The 12,465-nt window shown below is 47.4% G+C and overlaps 1 protein-coding gene across 1 annotated transcript in view; it reads right to left on the reverse strand.

Moving 5' to 3' along the window:
* SLC5A1 (solute carrier family 5 member 1) overlaps window positions 1-3,868 on the reverse strand; it is a 50,064-nt gene extending 46,196 nt beyond the window's left edge. Inside the window, exons 1-2 of the mRNA XM_005908504.2 lie at window positions 3,575-3,868; window positions 34-105 (exon numbers count right to left, since the gene is read on the reverse strand). Of these exons, the coding sequence (XP_005908566.1) occupies window positions 34-105; window positions 3,575-3,709 (207 nt within the window). The 5' untranslated portion in view covers window positions 3,710-3,868. The remainder of the gene's footprint in view (window positions 1-33; window positions 106-3,574) is intronic.
* Between the last annotated feature and the right edge of the window lie 8,597 nt (window positions 3,869-12,465).

A 12,465-nucleotide genomic window follows, 5' to 3' on the forward strand; every position in this document is an offset into this window, starting at 1 on the left:
TTCAGGGAAATATGTATTTCAGAGAAAACTTACCGGCCACCACACCATACTTCGACCTGCCAGGAAGAAGCCTCCAACAGTCCCACGGTTAGTGGAAAACATGGCCTAGGGAGGAAGTGTCAAAAACTTAATAGAATTACCAGAACAGAATACCCTTGCCAGCCAAGAGGACACTCCCCGTCTCCCCATTTACTCGCACTTTCTTCAACCTGCTTTACTTTCTGAAACAATTTCACACTCTAGGACATCAGGTCTTAGCTGGGTACCAGGAAGAATTTCCTTGCCACCAGAGTCATCCAGGGATGGAAATAGCGCCCCTGGGGGAAGTTTCTGCTGGAAGTTTTGGAATCAAGCGCTGACAATTTGGAGGCTTCTCGGGTGGCTCAGTGGTAAAGAATTCGTCTGCCAATGCAGGAGATGCAGGTTTGATCCCTGGGTTGGGAAGATCCCCTGGAGTAGGAAATGGCAACCCACTCCAGTATTCTTGCCTGGAAAATCCCACGGATAGAGAAGCCTGGTGGGCGAGAGTCCACAGGGTTGCAAGGAGTCGGATGCAACTGAGCACACACACATGCTGACAATTTGTCAAGGTGATTTTGTCAAGTGGTTTAAACAAGAGATTTGAGAATAGGATGAAGAGGGTTGAATATGATCAAGTTAGGCCCTCACTTTATGAGAATATGTGAGGGACGCTGTAACAGCAGTGCAAGTTGTGGTAAGGACCATGGAGAGGGTATTCCCAGAAAGAACAGAGTCTTAGGGAGGGGGAAGGGTGAGATATTGGAAAGAGCATTGCCTTTGGCATAGAAAGTTCTGGACTCTGGTCCCAGCCCTGGGGCTGATTCCTCTGAGTGACTTCTAGTCACTCTCTCTGATCCTTGTCTGTTAAATAGAAAGACTGGGCTCCCCCATTACGACTCAGGCATCCAATGATGCTATTAATGCAAATGCTACATAAAGTACATTTTTTTCCACTAAGAAAAAGGACATGTGACGTGAGTTAGTCCTCAGGTGTGTCCAACTCTTTGCAACCCCATGGACTGTAGCCCACCAAGCTCCTCTGTCCATGGGATTGTCCAACCCAGGGATCAAACCCTCATCTCCTGCATCTCCTGCATCAGCAGGCAGATTCTTTACCACTGAGCTGCCTTGGACACTCTAAGAAAAAGGCCCAGGTAGTAAATAGTTTAGGCCTTATGGGATATATATGATCTCCACTACATATTCTTTTTGTTTGGTTTGTTTTTTACAACCTCTGAAAAACATTTTTTTTTAAAAATCTTAATTTGTAAGCCATGCAAAAATAGGCTGTGGGCCAGATTTGGTCCATGGGCTGTAGTTTAGCAACACCAGCACAAAGGGTTTCAGGATATCTTAAGTCTTCCTGAAGGAATAGTCAGCCGAAAAGGATACAAAATTCCCCATATGAGGTGGTGAAAGACACATGGAACTATACCCTAAAGAAATAAGAAATGAGGCAGCATTTTCCAATGATTAAAAGGATTAAAAAAAGAAAAATATTGGAAGCGACAGGGATGGACAAAGGGATGTTGGCCTGGGTGCCTTTTCTAAGTTGGGGAAGCACAGTGGGCCTGGATCGCTGTTTCTGCAGCCTGGAGATCACACAGGAGTCAGGATATCCGTCCCTGAGCCAAACCACTCTTGACACTCCATTGGAAAAAAGAAACTTAAATTAGAAGCAAGCCAGCGTGTTAAATGATCAGGGGGTCGGAGGCACTGACGCATAGGGAAAGATTAACTGTAGACAAACACTAACAGGCTCATTAGGCAGCATTTAACAAGACAAGGAATACGAATTCACAGATATTTGAGAAGTGTAAACACCATTACCATCGGCACTGGCAGGGCTAAAATGAGATTGGTTAGGGGACTTGAGCTTGTCGCCAATTGTCAGGGAAACAGGAGGTGCAGCTAGCAAACGATGGATTCCCATCTCACGTGCAGCACTTGTTAATACAAGCTGGGGTGAGGGATGAAGGCATGCAGGGTGACAGAGCAGACGGTGCCATGGAAGACTGAGAGTCCGTGACCCGAGTTCCGTAGACCACAACCGTAGGCAAATCACAATCACACAGAGCTTCGATTTCTTATTCTGGAAAATGTGGATTAGCATTCCCGCCCTCCTCGTGGCTTTTTGTGAGATGTCCTACCCATCTGACCACTTTTGCCCATTTTACTTAAAAGAACAAAAATCATTCAGGGTCCGACTCATAGCCTGGAGAGCAAATGATAGTATTGGGTTAGCCAAAAAGTTTGTTTGGGTTTTTCTGTAAGATTTTGGACAAACACAAATGAACTTCTCAGTCAACCCAATTACATTTTTAAAAGATTCCTAGAGTCCATAATGAGCTTTCAGATGCATCTCCCAGACCCTCACAGCCATTTATGAGGAGTCATAAGAACAGGTAAGATTGTACCCATTACACAGCTGAATAAACTGAGACTGGGCAGAGTTACCAACATTGAAAGAACACTGGAAGGTGTAGAAGCCAGTGCTAAACCTGAGAACCTTGGCCCCTGGCCGGACTTTCCACAGAGTCTAGTGAGCTGAGGCTACTGAGCAAGAATCAGTCACATAGACCCCTTGTGACCCTTAAGGCCTTCACTCACATCTGGTTTCTTTTTAAATTACACTTTTCTTTTTAAAAATCAATACTTCCCTTTTTCTATTAAAAAAAAAAACTCTATGACCATGAAGGGGTTAATGTCCACTCTCCTCTCCTCTAAGTTAAAAGACTTCAATCAGCTGCTAGCCCCTCAGCTTCCTGGCCTGTCCACCCCCACCTTGAAGGTCTTTGAGAGCGACTGGAAGATGTTCGCACTTAAAACACCTGTCTTTCAGTTGCTGGGTGTGCCAGAGTCTGTCCCAAGTGAAATTTCCAAGTTCAGGACTGCTAAGAACAAGTTTCTCTGGTTTGGTATGTCCCCAGAGTCCCAAGAGGGAGCCCAGTCATTTCCCTCTCCCCAGCCCAGCCCAGGCCACACTCTGGCCTTCCTCCTCTTCCTCCTCTCCCTGGGCCCGGCTTTCCCAGCTCCCTCTCACTCCAGCCCCTGCACGGGGCACAGGGCCTCTCCCAGGAGGGGCCGCCCCAGAGCATCTGCAGCTGGCAGGTGCTGTGTCCTCCCTGACCCACCTGTTTCTCTTCCATCTGACTAAAGGCAGGAGGTAGTCACCTCCCTGGGGCTCACTGCTCAGCCCTGGGACCCTCCCTGCAGCTTCAAGCTGGTCCTCTGCTGCCTCTCAAGCCCCCAGCCTCTCCAATCTCTCACTCTCCTTCTCTGCCCACTGGCCTGGGATGCAGGAGCCTCCCTGGACACTGACCAGCATCCCCTCACTTCTGCTTACCCTTGCTTGCCCCCTCACCTCACATGGTGCCCCCTGAACTCCTCTCAGACGTTTCCAAATCACTTCCACCCGGCTCCACACACCCTTCAGCCCACACTCCCCTCCTTGGGCTTTACCAAGACAGTGGCTTCTCCATGGGCCCCCTTCCCCCTCCCTCCCCTTGGCCCTTGCACCCTCAAACCCTGTGTTTCAGGACCCCCCACCTACCCACAGCCCGACAGCCATCACCACCACGAAGTAGATGACGATGACAGAGATGTCGGCTGCATTGCGGATGCGCTCGTAGGGCGGGAGGGGCTCGGCGGTGGCCGTGGCCGGGGGGCTCCAGGTGCTACTGTCCATAGTGGCAGCTGCAACGCGTCCCTTCTGCCCGGGCTGTTGGTTCCTTATATGGCCTCCAGGTTAATGATCAGCCCGGAGGAGGGGACCCGGGAGTCTGGCAGCAGGACTGTCGTGCAGGGGCCCCAGCGCTGGTCAGGGAGCAACTCTGAGTGCAGAATGAGGAGGAGCTGGCAGAGCTGTTGGCAGGAGGTAGGCGGGTAGGTAAAGGCTCTCCAGAGAGCTGGGTGGGGCCAGCCAGGCGGTGCTGCCCACAGAGCACAAAAGGCCGCTGTGCTCCCATCGCTGGGCACCGGGCAGCCTCGCCTGGCCTGCTGTGGGGCCACACCCAGGCCAGGGCTCCAGCAGCTCTATTGAGGAGCCAGGCTGCCTGGTGCTGGGAACCTAGAAGCTTCAGATCACCTGCCCATGGACCAGTCTCCTGTTCTCTGCAGACCTGGCTTCTCCATATGTAAAAGGCATGCAGGACTGTCCCAGAAATCAGCCAAGTTCTTGGTCTCCATGGAAAACATTCTGGGGAAAATCAGAAGTTGCTGGATGTTGCCAAAGAAAAGTCAGCATGGTGACAGTATCTTAGCCAAAGGGATGACCGCTCACCCATCCACCTTTCTGCCCCTCCCTCTACAGCCTGCAGCCCCCCACGCATGGTCATCCCAACTTAAGGACAGAGACACCGAGACTGGGAAAGGGGATCCCCTGGGAGCTATTTCCTCGCCCTGTACCTCACCCAGTGATGTTATCTGGGACCTTTCTAAGGCAAGGAGGGAAGATGCTAGAGAATCCCCCCCCAAGGAGCTCACCAAACCCTGGCCCTATCTGGGACTCAGCCTGTCCACCTGGAAGCACAGGTCTAATCTGGAAGTCAGAAGAGAGAGAGTGGTGAGGAGAGGCATGGCTCACCCAAGGGCTCACGGTGATCCAGTGACGGAGGTGACCATGCAGCCCAGGCCAAGGCAGGCCTGGTTCAGAGGAGGGCTGGGATGCTTTCAGGGGCTGGTGCTGGAAACCCCCAAGCAGGCACTCTAGAGAGGGGAGCCTTGCTGGGTGATGAGATGCTTAGAGTGGGGAAGGCCCACCCAAACCCTGCCAGGGTGCTATGATGCCTTGGGTCCTCCCTGCCCACCAGACATCCAACCACTGCTTAAATTCAAGCAGCCCATTCCTTTGTACCTCACTGCCTCCGAGGGCCACTCCCCTCCTGTCCCTCCAGTGCCTGTTCGTCCCCACTTCCCTGTCCATTCCCCAGGACAATAAACTCTATGAGGCTATGTCCAAGGCCCATCATAATACCCGTCCACCACGTGTGTACCTATGGCTGATTTTTGTTGGTGTTGATGTATGGCAGAAACCAACACAACATTGTAAAGCAATTATCCCCCAACTAAAGAAACAAACAGTGAAAAAAATAATACCTGTCCACAGGAAAAAGAAGTTCCCCATCTGGGGATCTTGAGAGCAGGGGCTCTTCACCATGGATGCCTCCCGTGACTTAGAGCTCAGCCATCAGCCACAGCGTGGAGCCACTTACCTTCAATCCATGTCTATCTGCTCCCGCATTGAGCAAAGCTTTTTTTTCACCTGGCTCTGTGCCAAGCAGAGTTCTTGTCCTCAGGGAACTTCCAGTCTAATCTGGAAGTGAACCCACCCCCAGGAAAAGTCCAGCATTGAACCCCCAGCTGCAGGCAGCCAGCCCATGCCCAGTTCTAAAAGTGAAGTCTGTGGAAATGAGAAAACTTAAAACATGAGTGGGAGGAAGGCTCAGAAGTGCTAATGGACCGCGGGGGGAGGGGGGGACATAGCTGTTCTTTGACCCTTTGTAGGGCAGCAGAATATAGGTGGCCAGAGCAGGTAAGCCATGGGTAGCAGCCAGGGAGAGACACAGAGAATGCACTCATTCATTTATTCATTCATTCATTCTTGCAACAAAAGAGCAGCTTCTGTGTGCCTGGTCATGTGTGATGACACTGGGGTTACAGCTATGAATGAGACCCACAGGGTTCCTGCCCTTCTCACAGGGCTTCCCGCCCAGGAGCGGAAACAGACTGTCAGCAAAGATGAGACATAGACTTCTAAAATTAGCACAGTGATGGGTGCTTTGCAAGAGAAGCACTAATGCTCCAAATATCTAGCAAGGATTTTGACCCGGGAATGAGTTGAGATTGTGGGAAGGTCTGGTTTGGGCAGGGTCCTGAAACAGAAGGAATGAGTCAGGTAAGAGGGGAGTGAGGGATGTACCAGGAGAGGGAAGCATGGTTGGGGAGGGAGAGGATTTGTCTACAGTGTATAAGAAGTCACCAGCTGGGACTGAAAATAAAAAATAAATTAAAAACATGTCATCAGCAAGCAATCCCCACCATGGCTATCCCCAGGCTTACCGAGGTCCTTTTGCAATTTCTTTTCCTCATTGGTCTCGAAAAGAACAAATTAAGCCCAAGAAAACAGTATGGAGGTTTCTCAAAAAATTAAAACTAGAACTACCATATAAACCAGTAATCCCATTTCTGGGAATATATCCAAAGGAAATAAAAACACTGTGTCAAAGAGATATCTGTACTCCTGTGTTCATGGCAGCATTATTTGCAACAGCCAAGACATGGAAACAACCTAAGCATCCCTGACGGACGAATAAAGAAGGTACAACACAAAGACAGAAACAGATCAATGGAACAAAACGGAAAGCCCAGAGACGAATCCACGCACCTGCGGACACCTTATCTTCGACAAAGAAGGCAAGGACAGACAGTGGAGAAAAGACAATCTCTTTAAAAGTGGTGCTGGGAAAACTGGTCAACCACTTGTAAAAGAATGAAACTAGAACACTTTCTAACACCATACACAAAAATAAACTCAAAATGGATGAAAATCTAAACGTAAGACCAGAAACTATAAAACTCCTAGAGGAAAACATAGGCAAAACACTCTCCGACATAAATTGCAGCAGGATTCTCTATGACCCACCTCCCAGAGTATTAGAAATAAAAGCAAAAATAAACAAATGGAACCTAATTAAATTTAAAAGCTTTTGCACAACAAAGGAAACTATAAGCAAGGTGAAAAGACAGCCTTCAGAATGGGAGAAAATAATAGCAAACGAAGCAACTGACAAAGAACTAATCTCAGAAATATACAAGCAACTCCTGCAGCTCAATTCCAGAAAAATAAATGACCCAATCAAAAAACGGGCCAAAGAACTAAATAGACATTTCTCCAAAGAAGACATACAGATGGCTAACAAACACATGAAAAGATGCTCAACATCACTCATTATCAGAGAAATGCAAATCAAAACCACAATAAGGTACCATTTCACGCCAGTCAGAATGGCTGCGATCCAAAAGTCTACAAGCAATAAATGCTGGAGAGGGTGTGGAGAAAAGGGAACCCTCTTACACTGTTGGTGGGAATGCAAACTAGTACAGCCACTATGGAGAACAGTGTGGAGATTCCTTAAAAAACTGGAAATAGAACTGCCATATGACCCAGCAATCCCACTGCTGGCCATACACATGGAGGAAACTAGAATTGAAAGAGACATGTGTACGCCAATGTTCATCGCAGCACTGTTTTTAACAGCCAGGACATGGAAGTAACCTAGATGTCCATAAGCAGATGAATGGATAAGAAAGCTGTGATACATATACACAATGGAGTATTACTCAGCCATTAAAAAGAATACATTTGAATCAGTTCTAATGAGGTGGATGAAACTGGAGCCTATTATACAGAGTGAAGTAAGCCAGGAAGAAAACCCCAATACAGTACACTGACACATATATATGGAATTTAGAAAGATGGTAATGATAACCCTATATGCGAGAGAGCAAAAGAGACACAGATGTATAGAACAGTCTTTTGGACTCTGTGGGAGAGGGAGAGGGTGGGATGATTTGGGATAATGTCATTGAAACATGTATAATATCATATGTGAAATGAATTGCCAGTCCAGGTTCAATGCATGAGACGGGGTGCTTGGGGCTGGTGCACTGGGATGCATCCCAGAGGGATGGGATGGGGAGGGAGGTGGGAGGGGGTTCAGGATGGGGAACACATGTACACCCATGGCAGATTCATGTCAATGTATGGCAAAACCACTACAATATTGTAAAGTAATTAGCCTCCAATTAAAATAAATAAAATAATAAATAAAAAGAAGAAGGCGTGATATATATTACACGATGGAATGTTATTCAGCCAATCAAAAAGAAGGAAATCTTGCCATTTGCGACACCATGAATGAACCTTAAAGGCATTGTGCTAAATGAAATGTCAGGCATGGAAAAACAATTGCTGCATGACCTTACCTACACTCTAAAAAAAGGAAACTCATAGAACCAAAAAGTAGAATGGTAGTTTGCCAGGGGCCGGGGGTGGAGGAAATGGTGGAGACATTGGTCAAAGGATATAAGTTCTAAGATGAATAAATTCTGGAAATTGAAAGCACAGTATGGTGATTACAGTTAACAGTATTTTACTGGAAGTTGCTAAGAGACCTTAAGTGTTCTCATCACAAAAAAAAGAAAAAAAAAGTAACTACATGAGGTTAGTTAACTTGATGGTGGTAATCATTTCACAGTGTATACACATATTAAATCATCACATAGTACACCTTTTAAAAAGTCTTGTGGTACAACCTGGTTTTTTTTTATTTCCCCTGAACAGATGCTTCCAGAGGACGAAAGTATGATGCACCGTCTGCCGTCACAGCTGGCCAGAGCTGCTGAGTCACTGCTCATTGGTGAGGATCCTATTCACCTCTTTCCTGCCCTCCCTGTTGCCAACAAAAACCAGGGTCTGGTCTTTTAAAAGGACCTTGTTACCAGAACCTCAGAGAAAAAAAGCAGGCCAATCAACCTGACGTGGGGAGGATGAGGCTGATGAAGAAAGACAGATGTGACAGCATGAAGCAGAACCACCTGAATCCACACCGGTTCACAACCTCTGGTCAGACTGGGGTCTTAAGTTTGAAAAGCCAGGTGCTCGCAGGTTCACAGCTAAACCTGACTGTTGGAGAAAAATACTCAAATGACTCAGATTGCTAAGCTAGTATCTACAGATGGCCAAGGAGAGACCCAAGATTTGGAGGGTTGTTGTTTTCGTTATTTCATCACTAAGTCATGTCTGACTCTTTTTGTGAACCCATGGACTGTAACCCACCAGGTTTCTCTGTCCATGGGATTTCCCAAGCAAGAATACCGGAGTGGGTTGCCATTTCTTTCTCCAGGGGATCTTCCCAACCCAGGGATCGAACCAGAGTCTCCCGAGAACCCTGCAAAAAAAGGCGGGTTCTTTACCACTGAGCCACCTGGGAAGCCCTGATTATTAAATGGGAATTGTCCCATCTCCTCTTCCTGCCTCCCTCCTCACTGCTCATCTATGCAGGTCTCACAAGAGTCCAACCTGCTCCTGCCAGCCAGGAAGGTCCTCCCAAGTAGGCCTCTCTGTCTCTCATGGGCCAAACTGTGCTACTCAGTGAGGACCGCATGGTGGGATGGTCGGCTCCCGAACTCTTGTCCCACAGTAAAGTCAACAGCCTAGGTGGGGAGGCCGTGAGTTTGGGAGATTGTCTGGGGAGGGGACCCATGTGTCTACCCTGAATCTCAGCTCAGCCATCACCAGCAGCGGACCATGGACAGCTCACAGGCATCTGTGACTCCCATTTGAAGAGAGACAAAGGACGGTCAGACAAAGACTGTCTTACGTACCTATGAGGTGCAAATGAGATGTGAAGAGGCCTGTTGACAAGGAAAGGGTGAAAGTGAGGGGCTGAGGGGGCTTCCATGATTTTTCTCTCCTTTACCTTTTCCTGGTTATAAGCACAGGTGTGAGAATCAGGTTGTTGATTAGTGTAAGTATTAGATTCCTCCATCTGAATTTACCACAAACTCAGTGGTAAATTACCACAAAACAGAAATTGGACTTCCCTGGTGGTCCAGTGCTTGAGAGTCCACCTACCAATGCAGGGGACACAGGTTCGATCCCTGGTCTGGGAAGACTGCACACGTCGCAGGGCGACTAAGCCTGTACACCACGACTGCAGAGACTGTGCCCTAAAGCCCGTGAGCCACAACAAGAGAAACAACCGAAGAGCGGTCCCCACTCAACGAACGCAGCTAGAGAGGCCACGTGCAGCAGTCAAGACCCAGCTCAGCCAAATAAAATTAAATTAAATTGTTTAAAAAACAAACCTATTCTCTCACTGTTCTGGAAGGCAGAAGTTCAAAATCAGTTTTACTGGCCTGAAATCAATAATAGCGTGGGCCACTATTGAGGTTTGAGGGGCGCGTCCTTCCTTGCCTCTTCCAGCTTCCCGTGGCTGCCAGCATTCCTTGCTTGTGGCAACGTCACTCTAATCTCTACCCCTGTCTCTTTGGGTGTGTGAGTGGTTAAATACACATAGCATAAAATTTACCATTTTAACTATTTTAAAGTGTATAGTTAGTGGCATTCAGTATATTCACCTTGTTGTTCAACCATCACCACCATCTACCTTCAGAACCTTTTCATTTTCTCAGAATGAAACACTTACCCACTAAACAGTAACTCCCCATTCCCTCTTCCCCAGCCCCTGGAGACCACCATTGTAGTTTCTATCTCTACGAACTTGACTGCTCTGGGGGCCTCCTGTAAGTGGAATGATACTGTCTGCCTCCAACTTCATATTGCCTTCTGCTCTGTGCTTGTCTGCCAAATCTCCCTCCCTTTCCTTTACAAAAACATTTGTGATGGCATTTAGGGCCCACCAGAATTATCTAAGATGATGTATCTTTATCTCAAGCTCCTTAACTTAATCACAACTGCTAAGACCCTTCTTCCAAATAAGGTAGCATTGACAGGTTCCAAGGTTAAGACCTGTTACCTCTGGATGGCCATTATTTGAACCACTGCAATCAGTGATGATAAAGAAATCTGAATGTTGAAAGTGTTGATGGGCCAAGAATAAATCCCCCTAAAACTTATGTTCCCTGCTGAATTTATGATTCACTTTTCTATCCAAAACTTTGTTCTCTTTCTTGTCCAGTCCCTGCTCCCTTAAGGATTGAGGAATATTGAAGAAAAGCTAGCCTAAAACTCAGTATTAAAAAATCTAAGATCATGGCATCTGGTCCTATCACTTCGTGGCAAACATTAATAGAAAGGGTAAAAAATGGAAGCAGTGACAGATTTTATTTTCTTGGGCTCCAAAATCACTGTGACAGAGACTGCAGCCATGAAATTAAAAGATGTTTGTTCATTGGAAAGAAATCTTTGACAAACCTAGACAACATATTAAAAATCAGAGACATCACTTAACTGACAAAGGTCCATATAATCAAAGCTACGTTTTTCCAGCAGTCATGTATGGATGGGAGAGCTGGATCATAAGGAAGGCTGAGTGCTGAAGAATTGATACTTTCAAATTGTGGTGCTAGTGAAGACTCTTGAGAGTCCCTTGGATAGCAAGGAGATCAAACCAGTCAATCCTAAAGGAAATCAACCCTGAATATTCATTGGAAGGACTGATGCTGAAGCTGAAGCTCCAACACTTTGGCCACCTGATGCGGAGAGCCAACTCATTGGAAAAGACCCTGATGCTGGGCAAGACTGAGGTCAAAAGGAGAAGTGGGTGACAGAGGATGAGATGGTTAGATAGCATCCCTGACTCAATGAACATGAATCTAAGCAAACTTTGGGAGATAGTGAGGGACAGGGGAGCCTGGCGTGTTGCAGTCCATGGGGCCACAAAGAGTTATATACAACTTAGCGACTGAACAACAACAACAAAGGAAAGAGGGGACTGAAACCGAGCAGGACCCTGCAGGGCCTTCCTGAGTACAAGTCCCACCATGTCCCCTGCTTCTTGTTTGGTCTTCCTCAAGTTCCAGTGGACTTCCCTAGTAGCCCAGACAGTAAGGAATCTGCCTGCAATGCAGGAAACCCGGGTTTGATCCCTGATTTGGGAAGATCCCTTGGAGAAGGGAATGACAACCCACTCCAGTATTCTTGCCTGGAAAATTAAATGGACAGAGGAGCGATGGTCCATGGGGTCACAAAGAGGCAGACACGACTGAGTAACTAACGCTTTCATTTTCACTTCAAGTTCCAAAGAGCAGACGTAAGCATTTAACAAATAGAACAATGGTCGAAGGATCCCTAGTTCCTCCTGAAGAGAGATAGATAACAACCTGATTCATATCTTTGAGTTGTTCTGCAGAAACTAAGACACCGCCCCCCATTGGTGATTACATGCTGACCACAAGCACATAGATCCCAGACTGGCTGGAACCAGAAGGTTGATAATGAAGATTCCCGAAACATCACCCTGTTACCTCACCACCAACCAATCAGACTAATGTCCATGAGCTGATCCCTCATGGGAGCATCCTACAAACCTCCCCTCAATGTTGTCTCCCCTCAATGCTCCCTTGCCTGAAAGGCGCTGAGCAGTCCAAGTCTCCCAGCAATAGCCCCCATTCTCCTTGCCTGGTGCCCTGCAAATTGCTGCTGCACTTTGCTTCATCACAACCTGATGAATAGGTTGCTGAGCTGGGCAAGCAGACCCAAGTTCAGTTTGGTAACAGGAGGAAGGGCAGAGAGGGGAGGAGGGAGCTGCTGGAGGCGGTAAGTCCAGACCCAGGGGTAAATGTCAAAAAGCTGCCAAGAGAAGAGGTGAAGATGAATAGAAGAGTTAGGAGAGGGAACCAGTGAGTTGGCCTCAGCTGTCCACCCCTCTCTCCTGAACTACTGTCTGGGCCCAGGGGGAGTAGGGGCAGAATGGAAAG

The sequence above is a fragment of the Bos mutus genome, chromosome 17, assembly GCF_027580195.1.
Source record: "Bos mutus isolate GX-2022 chromosome 17, NWIPB_WYAK_1.1, whole genome shotgun sequence".
Lineage (NCBI taxonomy): Eukaryota > Metazoa > Chordata > Mammalia > Artiodactyla > Bovidae > Bos > Bos mutus.